The 17,450-nt window shown below is 39.0% G+C and overlaps 4 protein-coding genes across 7 annotated transcripts; 3 read left to right on the top strand and 1 right to left on the bottom strand.

Moving 5' to 3' along the window:
- Positions 1–2,251: 2,251 nt before the first annotated feature.
- LOC115050814 (integrin alpha-X-like) lies at positions 2,252–3,195 on the top strand. Its single transcript, XM_029513935.1, has 4 exons — positions 2,252–2,333; positions 2,526–2,676; positions 2,862–2,997; positions 3,086–3,195. Exons 1-4 carry the CDS (start codon positions 2,290–2,292, stop codon positions 3,193–3,195), a joined length of 441 nt encoding a protein of 146 aa, XP_029369795.1. The 5' UTR covers positions 2,252–2,289.
- A 746-nt stretch (positions 3,196–3,941) lies between these two features.
- Positions 3,942–5,199, top strand: LOC115050890 (integrin alpha-L-like). Its single transcript, XM_029514057.1, has 5 exons — positions 3,942–3,963; positions 4,163–4,293; positions 4,407–4,549; positions 4,775–4,925; positions 5,194–5,199. The coding sequence occupies exons 1-5, from the start codon at positions 3,957–3,959 to the stop codon at positions 5,197–5,199; spliced, it is 438 nt and encodes a 145-aa protein (XP_029369917.1). The 5' UTR covers positions 3,942–3,956.
- A 43-nt stretch (positions 5,200–5,242) lies between these two features.
- LOC115043436 (flocculation protein FLO11-like) lies at positions 5,243–13,205 on the bottom strand. 3 transcript variants are annotated; one of them, XM_029501912.1, is made up of 11 exons: positions 12,976–13,205; positions 12,842–12,884; positions 11,971–12,201; positions 11,501–11,614; positions 11,276–11,390; positions 11,054–11,163; positions 10,363–10,484; positions 8,630–10,218; positions 8,459–8,560; positions 8,276–8,361; positions 5,243–7,678 (listed from the first exon to the last, which is right to left on the bottom strand). In XM_029501912.1, the coding sequence occupies exons 1-11, from the start codon at positions 13,077–13,079 to the stop codon at positions 7,367–7,369; spliced, it is 2,928 nt and encodes a 975-aa protein (XP_029357772.1). In that variant the 5' UTR covers positions 13,080–13,205; the 3' UTR covers positions 5,243–7,366. The 3 variants fall into 3 exon arrangements, with proteins under 3 accessions (XP_029357772.1, XP_029357762.1, XP_029357781.1); XM_029501902.1 differs by having other exon boundaries at positions 8,459–10,218; XM_029501921.1 differs by lacking the exons at positions 11,971–12,201; positions 12,842–12,884; positions 12,976–13,205 and having other exon boundaries at positions 8,459–10,218; positions 11,497–11,581.
- Positions 13,206–14,252: 1,047 nt separating this feature from the next.
- LOC115043444 (group XIIB secretory phospholipase A2-like protein) lies at positions 14,253–16,814 on the top strand. 2 transcript variants are annotated; one of them, XM_029501935.1, is made up of 4 exons: positions 14,253–14,523; positions 15,554–15,642; positions 16,370–16,535; positions 16,696–16,814. In XM_029501935.1, exons 1-4 carry the CDS (start codon positions 14,253–14,255, stop codon positions 16,812–16,814), a joined length of 645 nt encoding a protein of 214 aa, XP_029357795.1. The 2 variants fall into 2 exon arrangements, with proteins under 2 accessions (XP_029357795.1, XP_029357805.1); XM_029501945.1 differs by lacking the exon at positions 15,554–15,642 and having other exon boundaries at positions 14,494–14,523; positions 16,370–16,534; positions 16,692–16,814.
- Positions 16,815–17,450: the final 636 nt, after the last annotated feature.

Here is a 17,450-nt window from a genome sequence, read left to right on the forward strand (position 1 = left end):
TCCTGAGTGATAACACTAAAACAATCCTAGCCTGAAGTTAGTCTGCTCTGGAGCTGTTTATATGTACAGAATAAGTTCTAGTTCCTATGACAAAAATACAGGGTTGAACCTTAAATTACTTCTGCCTAAGAGCAGCCAATTTATGAATGTGACATTCTTTTAAATAAAAGACTGAACTGCTGGATGAACATGAGCGTGTGTTGTCTGTACAGGTGCAGTTTATATTTAGCCTTGTATCAATGGGATCTAGATGTGTACTGTTGTCATGGTTGCTCTCTTTGTCCACAGCACACCTGTCGCTACACCTCCATGGCTCAACAGATGTGAAGAAACGGGCACATTTCATCAAAACCAAACCCTCCGATGCGTCAATATTACCGGTACAAACTTGTGTTTTTCAAACAGATACAGATAGGTGTTTTTGTAAGATGTTGAGTCAAATCCAACCAAACTTATTTATGTAGTGTCAAATTTTAACAAAGTTACTTCAAAGCACTTTACACGTAGAGCAGGTCTAGACCAAACTCTTTATGGAGCTGTCAAGACAAGGGAGTGGGGGGGGGTCGGTCAAGGGATGGAGAGAAAGTAACTGCAGGAGGAGACAAGATGCAATAAAATGCAAGCAAAGCATACAGTGATGGCAACCTGGTAGTTCTAAAGGTGCACTAGTTATTAGCATCGGGGAGAAGATGTTACAATGGGAAGTGACTAGTAGGGTGTAAAGACAATTAAAGGTAAGGCAGTAAGAGAGGACAGGACTACAAGAAGAAACTAAGTTAGTGACATGTAATGTTGTTTTATATGAGACAAAGTATGTGTGCTGATCAAAAATGACTCCAACATTCCTAACAGTGGAACTGGAGGCCAAAGTAACGCCATCCAGCGTGGTTAGATGATCAGATAATGCTTCTCTAAGGTGCTTAGGGCCGAGCACTATGACTTCAGTTTTGTCAGAGTTCAGAAGTAAAGTACCATCCAGGTCTTTATGTCTGTAAGACATGCCTGACGTCTGAATAGCTGACTGGTTTCAGTCAGCGTCATTGACAAGTATACATGTAACTGAGTATCATCTGCATAAGAGCGAAGAAGTAGGAATGGCCGATTCGTTAACAACTCAGTATAAATACAGTCTTGGGGTCCCGAGTCCTGAGTCTCTCATTCACTAGTCTCATGGCTGCCGCGCAGGCTCAGTGTAGAAATGAGTGATTTGTTCATGACTCATAACTACGAGTCTTCAGGTCTTTCATTCATTCTTCACATGGTCACAGCAGTAACAGGATCGATGCTGTTATTACTGGGAGGAGAGCTGTCTGATGTTAGCATGAAAGTTAGCATTATCTATGTAGCTATGGGATGGACGTTTAATTTTCCTTTCCATTGGAATGAATTCATACGCTGCAGATCTTCAGTGAGCAGGTAGGCTGAAGTGAACAGAATTTTTTAATGACAGGCGGAGCGCTCTCCAACCGGAAAATGAAGTAATCAGTCATTTCAGCTTCAGCAGGCTGTGGCCCAAAAGGCTGCTCAATAGTTTAAAAGCAAGCGTGTGGATTATATGACAAGTGAAGCAAACCATGCTGCTCTTCAGTGCTTTTTCAGTCATTACTCAAATGACAGCTACAGCGCCATCACTGGTTCCAATGAACAAAATGAAGAATTACTTCAAAAAATGATTCGTTCGTTTGACTGAAGGGGATTAAAAGACACGTCAAAGTCAGTAAAAAGATCCAAACTTCCCATCACTAGCAGTAAGATTTAACAGGACAGGTATGGAGGCCGATGCGTTATGGGGTCAGAGCAATCTACCGCAACAACTGTAGCACTTCATGTTTCAGCCTGCCCAGATTTATTCACCTGCTACGACAACTGTAACAGTGTACAGAGACACACAATGATCAAAATATGTATTTATCCTCTTCACCAACTTTCACTCTGCATTTTTTTCCCAGAATGCATTAAAAAGACAGTGGACCTCGTCTTTCTCATTGATGGATCAGGGAGTATGAGGGAGGATGAATTCACAAGAAATAAATATTTTATTAATGATATCATGGACAGCCTTAAGAACACATCAATCAAGGTAACTGCACATCTGCCCCATTAAAGCATTCATTGCTTTTATTTGTTGAGTTATATCGAAACATGATGCAAAATAAATTATCTATGGATACAAAAATCTGTCTTCTCTTCCAGTTTGCAGCAGTTCAGTTCTCCACCACTTACAGGAAGGTTTTTGACTTCAATGATGAAGCTGGTCGGGCTCTTGATAAACTTAAGGCAGAACAACACATGAAGACTCTTACCAACACACACAAAGCCCTCAGATTTGTCTTGTAAGTTCAGTGACATTGGCATTGACAATTACTCACAGTTCTCCAAGTTTTAAACAAGGTGGTCAACAAACTGATTTGGTTTTTAAATTGAAAACAGCACCCAGATAACACTGGGGGGGTTGTGAAAGTGGTGAATGATGATTTATTTTTATGTTTTTGATATGACAAATGTTACATTTATATTTGTTCTAGGGAAGATATCATGGAAAACCCAGCTTCTGGTGCTTCTCGAGATGCAACTAAGGTTCTGGTACTAATCACAGATGGAGATCCCAGTGACACGGACAGACATGGAATTATTAAAACATATGATGAGAAAAGCATCATCCGCTTTGTGATTGGAGTAAGATGTTTTCTAATTTAGTTCATTTTTGTGTCTGCTCTGCCTGATGGATAAAATTTGTTTACTTCATTATCAGTCCAGTCCAGACTAATTCATGGTACTGTTCAGTGCATGCTATGTGTTCGTGTGTTTGTGACATCAGACTTAAAGGTACTACTACATTTCAAGGAGAATTTTGGTTTCAGGTCAAAGACGTAACATTGGACAGATTTACAAACATTTCTTCAGCACCAACAGAAAAATATGCTTTCAAAATCGAGAACTATGATGGGCTAAAAGGAATACTGGAAAACTTTCAGAAAAGGATTTTTAAAATAGAAGGTGAGGATCAATCTTTTGGCCCCTCTTTGTACAATAATGTTGGTATTGAAATCATAAAGAAAAAATCACTACTTTCGTCTGTATTTAGGATTCAATTTGGGTCGAGCAGGAGACCTGACTGGAGAAATGTCTCAGGGTGGATTTAGTCTTGCCTTCAATAAGGTGAGTAGTGTATATAGTGGGGAAAATCTATATTAAACATGACTTTTTTTTTCACTTTATATTTTTCCAATGAGGCACGAAATTTTCACCAGATTTAAGTATTAATTCAGGAAATCCACAAATATGGAGGAAAAAAAAACAACCAAACATTTAAATAAATTTATTATAGATTATTTGTAATCAAGTGGTATGAAATGGAAAAAAGTATTCAACGGACTAAGAAAAAGCCATAAACCAAGGCAAGGAACCGGCTGAAATTCATAAGCAGTTAGTACGAAAGGCACAAATTAATGGGCTTTTAAAAGCTTTTTTGTTACCAAGGTGTCCCACAAGAAACATTTCATGAGGTAAAAGCAAAGAGCTCCTCCAAGAATTTTCTGGCCTTTTCATTCATTCAATCATCTTCTACTGCTTATCTGTTTCTGGGTCATGGGGGGGCAGGAGCCAATCCCAGCTCACTCTGGGTGAGGGCGGGGTCACCCTGGACAGGTCACCTGTCCATCACAGGGCCAACACACAGAGACCAACAACCACTCACACTCAGACCTACAGAGTAGCTGCAGGAAACCCACGCAGACACAGAACATGCAAACTCCGCACAGAAAGCTCCAGGCCTGGGAATCAAACCCACAACCTTCTTGCTATGAGGCAGCAGTGCTAACACTGTACTGTCATGGCCGAGCTACATCTCAAACTCATAACTGTAGTAAATGACACCTGTCACTGCACCCTTGCAGCTCAGTGGATGTGAAGAAACGCTCAACCCTCATCTAAACCAAACTCTCCTGTGCCTCATCATGCCAGGTACAAACATATCTTTTTCCAAAATAAATGACAAAATTCATCAGTGAAATACAGAAATATAGATGAGTGGGAAATTACAGGAAAAGGATCAGTTTTTTTTGTAAGGTGTTGGGTAGTCATAGAGCTTCGTGTTTCAGCCTGCCCAGATTTATTTAACTGCCACTACAACTCTAACAGTGTAGTGCATTTTTTTCCCCAGAATGCATTAAAAAGACAGTGGACCTCGTCTTTCTCTTTGATGGATCAGGGAGTATGAGGGAGGATGAATTCACAAGAAATAAATATGTTATTAATGATATCATGGACAGCCTTAAGAACACATCAATCAAGGTAACTGCACATCTGCCCCATTAAAGCATTCATTGCTTTTATTTGTTGAGTTATATCGAAACATGATGCAAAATAAATTATCTATGAATACAAAAATCTGTCTTCTCTTCCAGTTTGCAGCAGTTCAGTTCTCCACCACTTACAGGAAGGTTTTTGACTTCAATGACTATGAAGCTGGTCGGGCTCTTGATAAACTTAAGGCAGAACAACACATGAAGACTCTTACCAACACACACAAAGCCCTCAGATTTGTCTTGTAAGTTCAGTTACAGTGAACAGTCAGTTCTCAAAGTCGTCAATGAGTTTGGCAGCAAATAATTTAAACAAAACTTGAAGGGAAAATGCTGAAGATTTGGAGCAGCCACACAGTAAACTGTGATCATCTTGTTTGTTGAACTAATAATCTGTAAATTGTTCACATGTATGGCTGAAGTATTGTTTATTTTGGGCATGACAAATGTTACATTTATATTTGTTCTAGGGAAGATATCATGGAAAACCCAGATTCTGGTGCTTCTCGTGATGCAACTAAGGTTCTGGTACTAATCACAGATGGAGATCCCAGTGACACGGACAGACACGGGATTATTAACACATATGATGAGAAAAGCATCATCCGCTTTGTGATTGGGGTAAGATGCCTAAACCGGTACCTAGTGGATAAAATGCATTAACTTAATTACTAGTTACTAGAGCTTTTATGGTATGCAGATGATGCACGGGTTGTTCGCACGCACGCACACACACACACACACAAAAAAAAAAAAAAAAGACCAGGAAAAAAAAAATCTAAATATAATCTGTCTTTGACTAACACTGTACTGTCATGGCTGAGCTCAAACTACATTGTGAAAGTTTTGAATATAAACACAAACCTGTGCTGTTTGTTTTTGACTTCAGACTTAGAGGTCTTTCATTAATTCAAGGAGCATTTTGGTTTCAGGTCAGAGATGCTAACCCGTATGAGTTTGGGTCCATTGCTTCACTGCCAGCACAAAAATACATCTTTCCAATAGAGAGCTACGCTGGCCTCATTGGAATACTAGAAGACCTTACCAAAAGAATCTTTGAAACACAAGGTAATGTTCATCCCCCCAGTTTTGCCTATACATTGACAATAATAAGGATGATGTTACAAAAATCACGAAAGAAAATTAAGGAGTTTGATATTGTATTTAGGCTGCGGTGAGAGGGATTCATGATTCAGGGCTGCCTTCACTAAGGTGAGTTAAGTTAGAAAGACAAAATCTACATCTTGGACCCACGCACTGGTCCCCAAACATGTCAATCAAAGTCCAACTGATTTTAATGTACAGTTTAATGTTTTTTCACATTGATCCTGAATTCAGTGAGCTCAAACAGCTGACAGGGATCTCTCAAAATCATTCATGTTTTTGCAAATTACATAAGTTTAGTAACCTCAAAGATTTTATCAAACAATGCAGGATATACAAAATGGGTCAGACGTTGCTGCGGCCAAAGAAGTACTTCATGTCTTATGAAGCCAATCTGACTGAATTATGTACAATTATTAATTAACCATGCGCTAAGAATTTTCTATATTTTTAAGATTTCAGGGGGGGATCAACTTTTATTGCTGCTTATTGTCACAAAAAAGACACTATGTTATGGGGGATGGGGGGGCGGGCACAAGTGACAAACAACTCCAGCAGCAAAATGATTCAACTCTATATTATTTGTCACACTATTGCAAACTATTTTGTCCATGTTCCAAAGTTTGGAAACTAATTTTCATAGGTAGTTTTATTCAATTCTATCAACAATCGTAATGACAGGTTAATAATTAATCCCGTTATCACTTTATTCAATCTTTTGGAAGATGTCTTCGAGAATATCCAGAGGGCATGTTTTTTTTTTTATCCCTTGCAGAACTGTGTGGAAGACAGAAACCTCCTACCTTTACTCACCAAGAGTCTCCAGATTAAAATTAACCTTACTCATTAATGTATTCTGTGGTTTTTCTGTGTTTGATATGAGATGTACTGTGCAGAGCACAGCCATTTACCCATAATCATTTTGTTTGACTTCAATAAATAAGCACTGTGTGTTACAGGTTCCCTTTAAAAAGTAATGTAGAGAAAATGAAACCTGTTCTAGTGAACTTGGGATGGATGAATGGAGGCACATCAGACAAACAGCATGACAGAAGAACTTAAAATTACCTAGAGTGAAAAACATTGTTGTGCTAAGCAACTGTTCTGTTCATACATATGCAGGACAATTGAACTATTTCTCAGATTTCAGATCACTGCTGATGGACATGATATAACCTGCTCCAGCCTGTCACAATCAAATCGCTACATACTAAGGAACTGACTTTGATGTAATCAAGTATAATCAGCATGCACCAAAAATATGCACATCTCACATACACTTTGTGGTGTAATATTGATTAATTGTCATTTGGCAAGATGTAACCTCTATGTTTTATAATAATAGGTGGAATCAAACTGTAAAACTTTATAAACTTGTTACAACTCTTTAAAATCATCTTAATAAACCAGCATGTAACCTGATTTAAATCTTGAGTTGGAGGACACTAGTGGTGTAGTAGTTTTCTTTCTTTCTCTCTCTCTCTCTCTCAAATGATCAGCTTGTCATCAAGCTCTGCTGAAGTCTGATAAGGAGACTCATTTGAATCAGGTGTAATGGAGCAGGAAACACCTAAAACATGTTGGACAGTAGCTCTCCAGAACTGGAGTTGTAGACCCCTGCTATAAAGTGTATGTTTCAAAGCACTTACACTGAACAAAGCATAAAAATGTCAGTTTAATATGTTGGGAACGCACTGGTGCAATGGGGAGGGGAAAAAAAACAAAACAAAACACATATTGCACTGGATCAAGGGCTTTTAGACGTCTTTGTGTTCATGATTTTAAACTGCAGATCTACAGACAGGTGACTGATAAAATTGGAAACAGATATAGAGCTAAGCACACGGAACTTTACAACACAGTATCTTCTTTGATTTTCAAAATTTAAACCACAATGCAAGACTAATTCATGTTTATACTGAGACTGTTAGAGAGATAAAACACAAGCAGTTCCAACATTAATGTCCAAGGTGGAAAACTGTGGTGTCTAAACTTTTGAAAAGGTTCTTTAGTGGTGTGATTGTCAAATTTCCATTTACCTGCTTTCCCTCCTCTGAGGTCATCTTCTGTCTTGTTTGGGGGTGATGTTGAATCACTGGTTTGAATGGCATGTTGTTTATGTCAGAGTTTCTCACCCAAATTTCAGTCATAGCTGAAGTGTTGAGGTTGGAGCAGACTGTTGCCTCCATCACAGAGGCCTGTACAGAGGGCGGGCTCCCTGATGAGTGAGGAGCTGTTTTTTCAGTCAACTGTTGGTGGGAATAAGGAGTCTAAAGAGAAATACATAACAAGGGAACAGGAGGAAGGAGCATTAAAGTTATCAGCAAACACACTAGCTAGAAAAGGAACAAAAAACCGATGACGAAGCTGGGCAGTCTCACACGACCAATGGGAATCATCCACAGCAACACTGGAAGCACACATGTACATGGCAAGGCTGGCAAAAGTCAGTATTTTTATACTTTAAACAAATGTTGCTTATCTGAAAAAATTAAGGGAATTCGCCAACATGAACTTATACTGATCACCCCATATTAGTCCAGAAATAATTAAGATATTAAATTTATATTAGCTTGTGTGGTCACACTGACTTGTGACTTTAACACATAATCTAATCTAATCATGGACTCCACGATGGTCCAGGTGAATAATTGTGCCATAACTAGTGTTAGTTTGCTCAAGTTGTGACATCACATAATTGACAGACAACCTAAAAACACAATTCCTCACAGAGGCATGAAAATGGACTAAGGGCCAGAAAAATACCAATTACAAAAATCTGTGATACAATAAAAATAAAAGAATATTTCGAAGGAGTGTGGCACTGCTAGAAAAAGCCTTGCCCCTTCTTCCAGTTTAGTACCCACCTTGAGCTTCCTTCTTCCCTTTTTTCTTCTTTTCCGCTGCTGCTTAACGACAATGAATTCTGTGTTTTTATCCTTGTTTTCACTTTCTGAAACAAAATTAACATAATAACAGACTGCTGCTCATTTCAGCCAGGATGGCAGGAATGGATAACAGGAATGAACACTGAATACTTTGAGACACACCGTTTTGATCCGTGTTGTGTTGCTCTCCATCCTGCTGGTATGGACTCAAGCACAAGAAGAGAGTCCTCAGAACTGAATTTGGAGCAGCTGCTACTGCAGGTGCTACAGAAGGAACAAGGTGTTTACCATGAGCCATGGGATAATACGTGTTGCTGAGTGGCCTGTCCTCACCTCTGGGGGGTGACATGTCCAGCAGTGGCTGATGAGCCTCGGTTGTAGATGGATCTGCACTGTCGCCGCAAGGTGTCGGACTGGAGGATTTCTCAATGACAGAATTGATCACAAAGCTACAGACGGGATTCACTTGCAGCTTTGTAGGTGTATTTACAGGTTCAGAGAACCCTTTATTTTTATTGTTCGGAGACAGGGATAATTTAGGAGATGTTGGTCTGTGAGAAGCTTGTTTGACATCACTCTTTATCTGGGGTGTGAGTGATGTATGTGAATTGGAAGTTCTCTTTCTAGAGTCTGTTAAATCAGCTGTTTGATCAGCCAATCGTTTTGAGTGTTCTGATTGAGACTGTGTGCATGGGAGAGGGGCAGCAAAAAGAGTGAGAAACTCCTTAGCTGAGGCCTTGTCAGATTTATTTCTGCATTGAGCTGCCTGCAGAGTAGGACAGGTGGATTGATTCAGGCCTTGAGGACAATCAGGTATAGGCTCTGGAGTTGGCTTCAGTCCATCAGTGATAGGGCCTGCAAAAAGGCTATAAAACGGACTTCTCTGCGTCTCTTTACATCCAACATCAGACAAATATGCTACTTTACTGCGGCCCTCTGCTGTCGATTCAGAGTGGTTGGATTGCTGCATAATTTTGGACTGCTGATGGATCTCAGAGGATTGTTTGGCTGCAAACCAATGACTGACAGAGTGTCGACAGTCTTTTTTCGCAGCAGAGCTGGGGACAGGTTCAGCAGGAACAGCAGCTTCTCCTTTAAACTCTGAGCAACCTGCAGAGGGACGAGGAGCCCCTGCTGTGCTGACTTGCGGTTTAGATACAGGACCAGAGACACGTGGCTTCCGTTGTGTAGGATGTTTGGGAGTGTATAGCAGGCTTTTGCCCTTAGATGCTGAAAATGGAGTATGACTATCATTTTTACAGTTAACCAAGTGTGTGATATCCATAGGTATGTGTGTGCCTCCTTTCAGATCCCCATCTCCTTTGCAGAACTCTGATTTATCTGGCTCTGTGAGGAGAGGATGAAATGGATGCAACTTGACTTCACTGGAAGATTTTTGAGCAGGTTTCAAAGATGCTGCCATTTCCTCATGGTTTGCCATTTTTTCCTTGGATTTATTCACTTCTTGTCTTTTTAACAAAGGATCAATTAAGTCTTCACTGTCAGTCTTTGAGGTATAGGATGTATTATATGCACTTGGAGGTGTAGGTATGTACTCAATGGTAGAACTTCCCACTGAGTTAAATAAATTGATAGGCTCAACAGAAAGAGGAACTTCCTTTTGGTCTGTAGAGCCTGTGGTGGATGAATGAGTCTGTGGGACAGAGAGAGCTGCATAGTCTTGGTGTCCAGGAGTTGTGAAGAAACTAGGGAATGGTTTGAACAGCTGAGGTCCAAGCACAGCTTCAACTGAATAACAAACCGGCTCCTTATGATTGGGGTTAGCTGATGGGGGACTGTGAGGCTGAGCACTAACTGGCACCTGTAGTGGGACAGCTGTTTCAGCATCATCAGACAAATGTTCAGTTTGGCATAACAAGGCTTCCTGCGTAACTCTTTCTCCACTGTTGTAAAAGTTGGGCCTGAAAAATACAAAATTGGGTAAAGGTTAACCTCAAATGTCACAATTTATAAACAAGGTTAACTACTAGATCACTAGCACTGCAATAATTATACTGATACATTCATATAATCACAAAGTCAGGGGTGAATTTAGATGTGGGTACCTGAGAGGTTGTGTCAGTAAATCAGAGGTGCTTGCCACTGTAATCTCTGGCTGTGTGTCCACTGGCTGTGCTGATGATTTCTGTTCAGTTTTTCTTGCAAGTTCTTCATCCCGTTTTATTGCCTGCAATAAAATAAGCCAAATTGTGAAATTTTGAGCTGAGGGAAACTAATATAAAAAATTCTGAGATCACCTTGATCAGGGGTCACTGCAGTTCGGACTATGCCTAATCACATATAGTGCCTTGATTCATTTCTCTCCATTTTACAAGCCACAGTTAAAGGTGTTTATATTGGATATTAGACATTGAGAATCTTTTTTTTTATAAGAAAAAAAGTTTGAAAACACATTTCTGAAATACTTGGGAAAACCCATATTCACCTCTATATTTTGATATTTTCACCCTCCATTTAAGATATATGAAATTATTCATATATGTTGTGTAGTTACTTTAGGCATTTTTTATGTTTAGCTTTACTATTTGTTGGTCTGTGTTGCTAATATGTAACCACAGCTCACATTACGATGGTGGTTCATTTCCAGATTCTGCTTAAAGCTCACCTGTATATGATTTCTGATTTACCAATGTTTCTTATAACTGAACCCTGTGTGTCTACTGCCCCATGACGAACAGTAAATATAATCTAGTTAACTATAAACAATGTTTTTGTCATCATCTTTGACAAACGCACCTCATCGAGCAGTCTCTTAGTGACCTCATCTAGAGGCTCATGGGAAAATTTGCAATCCGCTCCCTGAGAACACCTTCCTTTTCTATGAAAGAACTTGCAAGGAAAGGACTGTGCAGTTTAGTTAAGGACATGACAGATATTCAGCAGCTGCAGTTTCTACAATAACAGCGCAAGGCTCATCACTGAAAGCAGCCATAGGCAGGAAGTTAAACCAAAGGATATTGTGCATGTATGGACAGCTCTCCCCTTTCATGCAGAAACCTTGGATGTAGAATTTGCATACTTCTTTGAAGAGGTTGTTGTAACTCTGAATGTGCTCCAGTTGGCAATCGTCTCCCTGCAAACAGGAAACGGATAAAGAGTTAAGTTAGATAACTGTAGTCTGAGAAAAGATGATTCTCAAACTTCATCTAGAATAAATTTGTTAATTTTTTCCACATAACCTGCCTTGATGCACCTTCCCCAAAGGAAATGTTTACAAAGTAACCGTCCATCTGACAACAAAGCATTCATGTCCTTGAACTCCTCTGTCATGAATCTTGGGCGTTGCACCTCAACTGCCTAGAGATGAGGAGAAAGATGAACATGACATTTAGATTTTATTTATTTATTACATTTTCTTCTCAGTGCTATTTTGATCTTGGCGTTCCCGTATTTGATGCTGCTATGGAAGTGGTTGTTGCTTAAATTTGCTCCATCAAAGGACCAAGATGGATTATAACTGAAAAACATTCAGGAAGTAAATTAATGGTTATTTAGTCTGTCGCCCTTTCTCTGCACAACATCAACAACATATTTTGACAGTTACGGCTTCTGATTCAAAATGACTCATCTGACCCAATTTTGACCCAAGTATTACTTTTTAAGTATTTTTGTTTATGTCAAGTTGAAAGGCTATAAGGAAATGACAGGCTTACCTTCTTGGTATTTCTATGTTTACTGTTTCGATCACCTCTTCTTGCAGTAGTTCTAGTTTGATGGCACCCATTTCTATTAGTTCTTCCCCCTTTATTCCTTTGTATCCCTGAGTTATGTATCAATTCTTTGGTTAAGCCAGAACTCCCAGTTCTATCAGTGTTCTGCATACAGTTGTCATCTTGAAAGGACCTAGTTTTATGGATCCTGTTTGTTGGAGGTTGGTAACGTTTCTGTTGGAGGATGATGAATAGAATAGAAAAAAAAAAACAACAACATAACATTACAACCATTGTATTAGCCATGTTAATCATATGAATGAGTGACTGACTGTATGTAATTTTAACCACTCACCTAAACATATAAAACAAGAATGGCAAAGACTTTATTGATCATTTAGGTGCCACAGCAGCTACTATGATATCAAATCCCAATAGGTTATTGTCACTTTAGCACAACAGCTGTATGATGTCAATACTGCCACAGCAGGCCAACATCTATTGGGAGGAACTGTAGGGAGGAAGGTAGCTCCATTCAGAGAGCACTAATGCTGAGTCTTTGGAGAAATCCTCCTTTATGCAAAAACTGACATATCATGAAGCTACGGATGGAAACTGATGTGGCGTGAATGTTCATTGACATGCACTGTCCCTTTTTTCATGGCCATAGAAATGCTAATGATGGACATACAAAATTGTAAATAAATCCAAAAGAAGACATGCTTGTAATCTTATTGTTGGTATCTTTAACAACAACAACAAAAAAGAAAAGATGGAGAATATGCGTTTGATATGTGATAAGTGTGAAATGTGAGGTCAATCGATATGGATTAAACATTTTACTAAATAATTTAACTTAGACCAGGTCACCCACCTTCCTTTCAGGACCGGTGTGTTCCCCCGCTGGTTTCCTCTTTCTGACAGCATGGCAGGCCAAATGAAAGCGTTAGTGAGCCGATGAGACATGAAAGTGTGAGACAGTGAAGTGGACAGTGAATGGCTGAATACCTGCGGCTGACGGCCGGCGGAGCAGGACTCCTCACGTCTTCCACGGCAGACAGACTCGAGAACAGGTTTGCGAAAGCCATGTTGTTTCCGTCAGCATTGGTCATTCGTTTACGCTTTTAGAGAGCAGACGCGGCAGGCTGCTGTCGGTGGCCATGAAACTTCAAGAAGCAGGCACGTCGGCTGTCCGGTCTGTCGCGCGCTCACTTCGGACTTCAGGAGCGGTTAACGAGCTCACGTGGCTGCGTACGTCACTGCGACGTTCACAGCTGCTTCCGCGTTTGAGGCAAACGTCATCTGCTTGGACTCGACCATTTAGAGACGGAGAGGGTGGTGCGCCTTATTCCAGCTCCATCTAGTGGTATAATATTTATTAAAAAAATGCACTTCGAGAAGCTTTAATGGCACCATTGCACTCAAAGACAAATTATAGCTAAAAAATGTATAAATGATGATTTATCAATCACCTTCTCCACACAGAGGACATGTGTCAGTGTTAAAACAATTAGGTGATAAAATGAACAAATGATGAAAATGAATGATAAAAGTGATTTCATATTATTGCTTCGGATTGAGGAACCTTGTTGTGGCTCACTACCATAACTAACTGTTGTTGTTATTGCTATTCTAATTCTTATTTTTATTAGTGAAATCTGTGCTTTTCCTTTTACAGCAAGTTAAAATACTAATGTGAATTTGGCACTATAATGCAATAATGCAACTTAAAAAATATATATATATGTTATGGTTCATCTATTTTTAATAATTTCTCTCACTTAAATTTACACGTTTAATTATATGTATTTTGAATTTTCCATGATTTTTGTGTTTTTGTGTTTTTTTTTTTTTTGCCAAATCCTTCATTAAATGTTTCCCCGTGTGACTTAGTTAAATACTTAAATATTTGAGGACATTTGTATGATTGGGAAAGAAATATGATGAAAATGAATCCATTAATCAAATCAATTAGAGGTATTTTAAACACCATCCAGATTTCTACTTAATGCTAATGTGAAGAGATATTCCGTTAAAAATGAATAAAGTGGAATCAAATCCCTTGGGTGAACTGCGAACAACAATACTCTACCTTAATCAATGAGAATGATAAAGGCTCATGCATGTTAAAAAGACGAGATATAGACTGGACTTCGTTCCTCCACATATGAGGCCATCCCTGTGTCTGGCTCAAAGTTCAGATCACACAGGCAGTTTCAGAATTGCCTCTGTGTTTGTGTTCCCCCTCAGTCTCTGAAGACTAACTGTTAGTACGGAGCTTTAGGATGACCCGCTGGGCTCTTCTCACTTCCCTGCTGCTCCTGCTAGGCCTGTTCAGCCAGGCTGCTGTCAGTCAGGAAGCTGAGGACTCAATAGCAACTCCACCATCACCACAACAGGGCCAGGCCTCTGAAGGCAAGCAAGAAGAGGACGGCAATGAAGACTGGGGAATGAACTCTCTCAGGGGCGGCTTTGAGGCCATCGGCACCTACTTCGACTCAGTCCTGGAGTTCATGGGTGGACGGGATGGAGTGTGCCAGTACCGGTGTAGATATGGTAAGTTTGTTACGAAGATCAGCTGCTTTCCACTATAGTCACCCTTAAATATTTATACTTTTTTCCCAAGACATTTCAGAAATGAATCTTCAACCTAATGGAAATGTATCACTGTTTCACAGACATAAACAGCTCCACATAAGTGTGTTTTAAGAGGAAGACTTAGGTTCCTATGGTCCAACTGATGCTGTTTCCAATGGTAAAATTCTTGGGGAAAAGACAAAATACTTGGATTGAAAATGTTCATATCAAGACTGAAAGCTGGAAGAAAAGTAATAAGATCAACATCTTACTCCCAAAATTTAGACATTTATGCTTTACATCAGGTACCATCACCTGTGCTTAGTACCATAAAAGGTTAAAATGATAAATTGTGTCAGAATGATTATTTTGTCAATTCTGTCTTTTATATCCAGTGTTTAAAATTAAGTGGAAAGAAACTAAGCCAATCCTCATTAAAAGTGGATTTTAAAATTAATATCCACATTTTGAGGTGACACTTATTTCAATTTAACCTGGCAGTGTTTATATCAGTTACATGATTGGATTTGAAAATATAAATATTAATGATATGATCATTCAAAATTGTGAATCTAAGTTTATGCTGTTGATAACCTGTGTCTATAAAAATGCAGAATTGTATGTTATTTAATAGGTAATGGCTTTAAGTCTGGAAATGTGTACGTAATCGCGCTTATTTAAATCTATTTTACAGTAGTCTTACACTTTAAGATGGGCTAAAACAGTAAACCCTTTCAGTTATCATTAGTTATCATTTTTTGTTATCATCTGGGAGTCGGCCTGGAGATGGACTGTGACCCCAGCGTGATAGAACAGGTCTCATGTGGGGACTAATTACTGTGTCAAATATCATATCAGTGCATCACATAATAACCTTTGCTTCTTTATGTGCAAGCTTCTGCCTAACTTTAAAACCACGTGGTCTTCATGTAGAATGTAACACATTTCCTGCGGTCGATTATGAATCATGGCCTAGATCTGACAGTTCGCTTTGCTCCTGCTCTCTCAGGTAAAGCTCCTCTTCCTCGCCCAGGCTACCAGATGCCTGAGCCTGATGGATGTAGCTCCTACTTTTTTGGGCTTCCTGTTCCAGAAGGGGTATGCTTCTAATAGTTTAAAGCAGATTTATTTGGAAATTTAATAAATACTGACGTAAAAAAAATCTATCTTGTAACTATTAACTATTCAAAAATAACAATTAAATAGCAAGTAAAAATAAGAATCCCTCCAGAGTTCATATGTCTTTTGGATCCTCACTTTGAAATAATAACAATCTCCTTCCCTTAACGACAGTCGAGTAAAAGATTCTCTTTACATTAAAAACAACTGTTGGCCAATGAAATAAACGTTTGATCCCCAGAGAGACAACATTCCCTATTAACCTTTGGGATCCATGCCAGATCTAAAAACTGACATCATGGCTCGACCACACACTTATTACCAGGCCAACACTAGTTTTATTGTATCACTTATCCAACTTGAAGGGCAGAATGTTTGTGTCTTTGCATATTTCCAAATAATCTATTTTGGTCGTAACATGATGAGACTACTCTCCATTCAGCAAAAAGATAAATATACATAATATTGCTCCAGTTCCCCATCTCCCACCTTCCCTGCCTGGCTCCTTTTTTAAAAAAATACTTTCACTTAAGTAATTTTTAAAGTAATTTTTTGAAGGTACTTTTACTTGTATAGAAGTAATACTAAAAAAGTATCTGTACTTTTACTCAAGTAGATTTGTATTCTCTCCACCTCTGACAGCTAAACACCTGTGAACACTTCTTATTTGTATGGCCTTGACATTTATTCGCCTGTTGCATACCAGATGGACATGGGCATTCCTGCAATGACCAAATGTTGCAATCAGCTGGATATGTGTTACGACACTTGTGGCTCCAACAAGTATCGCTGTGACTCCAAATTCCGCTGGTGCCTCCACAGCATCTGCTCAGACCTCAAGAAGAGTCTCGGCTTTGTGTCCAAAGTTGAAAGTCAGTGACATTTTAAAATTTTATTGTATTTTGGGGAAAGTTTTATATTCAATATGCTTCGATAATACTGAGACATGACCTTTGGTTTTACATCCAACCCTAACCCTTCCCTGCGCTGACAAACATTTTCATCTCTGTTTCTGTCACCTTCTCTGTGCAGCCTGTGAAACAGTGGCAGACACCTTGTTCAACACGGTTTGGACCCTGGGCTGCAGGCCTTACATGAACAGCCAGAGGGCAGCGTGCTACTGCCAAGGAGAAGATAAAGACGAACTTTAAAAAAAAAAAAAAAGATTCAAATGCAAACCACTCTCCTATTTATAAAACAGTATCAATTGGAGCAACATTTCAGAAGATGGTTTTCTGTGTCATAGTGTTGCTGAGACTATGTGAGTATATTATTCAAAAGGCTGTATTCTTGTTTTGTTCATGGCCAATATTTTACTTTACAACAAAATGTGGGTGTTAAAAGTTCAAGTGCATAATGAATTTTCATGTGTTTATTTCTACTGGTGAACCCATGCTGGCTGTATAGTGTGTATTAGCAACTCTAAAATTGGTTGTGACGTGATTTTAGTAAAAAGTAAAAATGCTTGTGGCCTACTGTGCATTGAGTCATGTCACACTAAAAACGTTCCACCATATGAATAAATATTATTGACACAAGTGGGTATGTAATTGTCATTCCCTGGAATAGCTCTAACACAGACAACAGCATCATTAGATTTGCCATCTTTCTTGTGCCAGTCAAAAATATCATGATGAGAAGTTCTGTTGAGAAAATAAACTTTAAACAATGAAGGAAAAACCAGCAGAGAAGCAGCAGAGCAAGCAGAAGAGAAATTTAAGGTCAATCAAGTATAATAATCTTGGTAAAAAATAAAAAAAAAAAACTTAAAAACTGCTACTTTCGCT

This window comes from Echeneis naucrates, chromosome 1, assembly GCF_900963305.1.
Source record: "Echeneis naucrates chromosome 1, fEcheNa1.1, whole genome shotgun sequence".
Taxonomy (NCBI): Eukaryota; Metazoa; Chordata; class Actinopteri; order Carangiformes; family Echeneidae; genus Echeneis; species Echeneis naucrates.

What these genes read in the sequence shown, in the direction of transcription:
- LOC115050814 (XM_029513935.1), top strand. Translation starts at nt 2,290, where the DNA reads ATGAAGACTCTTACCAACACACACAAAGCCCTCAGATTTGTCTT. An exon ending in AAAGCCCTCAGATTTGTCTT is followed by an intron (nt 2,334 to 2,525) that starts GTAAGTTCAGTG and finishes TATTTGTTCTAG; the next exon opens with GGAAGATATCATGGAAAACC. An exon ending in TCATCCGCTTTGTGATTGGA is followed by an intron (nt 2,677 to 2,861) that starts GTAAGATGTTTT and finishes TTTTGGTTTCAG; the next exon opens with GTCAAAGACGTAACATTGGA.
- LOC115050890 (XM_029514057.1), top strand. An exon ending in TTAAGAACACATCAATCAAG is followed by an intron (nt 4,294 to 4,406) that starts GTAACTGCACAT and finishes CTTCTCTTCCAG; the next exon opens with TTTGCAGCAGTTCAGTTCTC. An exon ending in AAAGCCCTCAGATTTGTCTT is followed by an intron (nt 4,550 to 4,774) that starts GTAAGTTCAGTT and finishes TATTTGTTCTAG; the next exon opens with GGAAGATATCATGGAAAACC.
- LOC115043436 (XM_029501902.1), bottom strand. Translation starts at nt 13,079, where the DNA reads ATGACCAATGCTGACGGAAACAACATGGCTTTCGCAAACCTGTTCTCG. An exon ending in AACATAGAAATACCAAGAAG is followed by an intron (nt 11,615 to 11,970) that starts GTAAGCCTGTCA and finishes CCTCATCTCTAG; the next exon opens with GCAGTTGAGGTGCAACGCCC. An exon ending in ACACAACACGGATCAAAACG is followed by an intron (nt 8,362 to 8,458) that starts GTGTGTCTCAAA and finishes ATTTTGTTTCAG; the next exon opens with AAAGTGAAAACAAGGATAAA.
- LOC115043444 (XM_029501935.1), top strand. Translation starts at nt 14,253, where the DNA reads ATGACCCGCTGGGCTCTTCTCACTTCCCTGCTGCTCCTGCTAGGCCTG. An exon ending in CCAGTACCGGTGTAGATATG is followed by an intron (nt 14,524 to 15,553) that starts GTAAGTTTGTTA and finishes CTGCTCTCTCAG; the next exon opens with GTAAAGCTCCTCTTCCTCGC. An exon ending in CTTTGTGTCCAAAGTTGAAA is followed by an intron (nt 16,536 to 16,695) that starts GTCAGTGACATT and finishes TTCTCTGTGCAG; the next exon opens with CCTGTGAAACAGTGGCAGAC.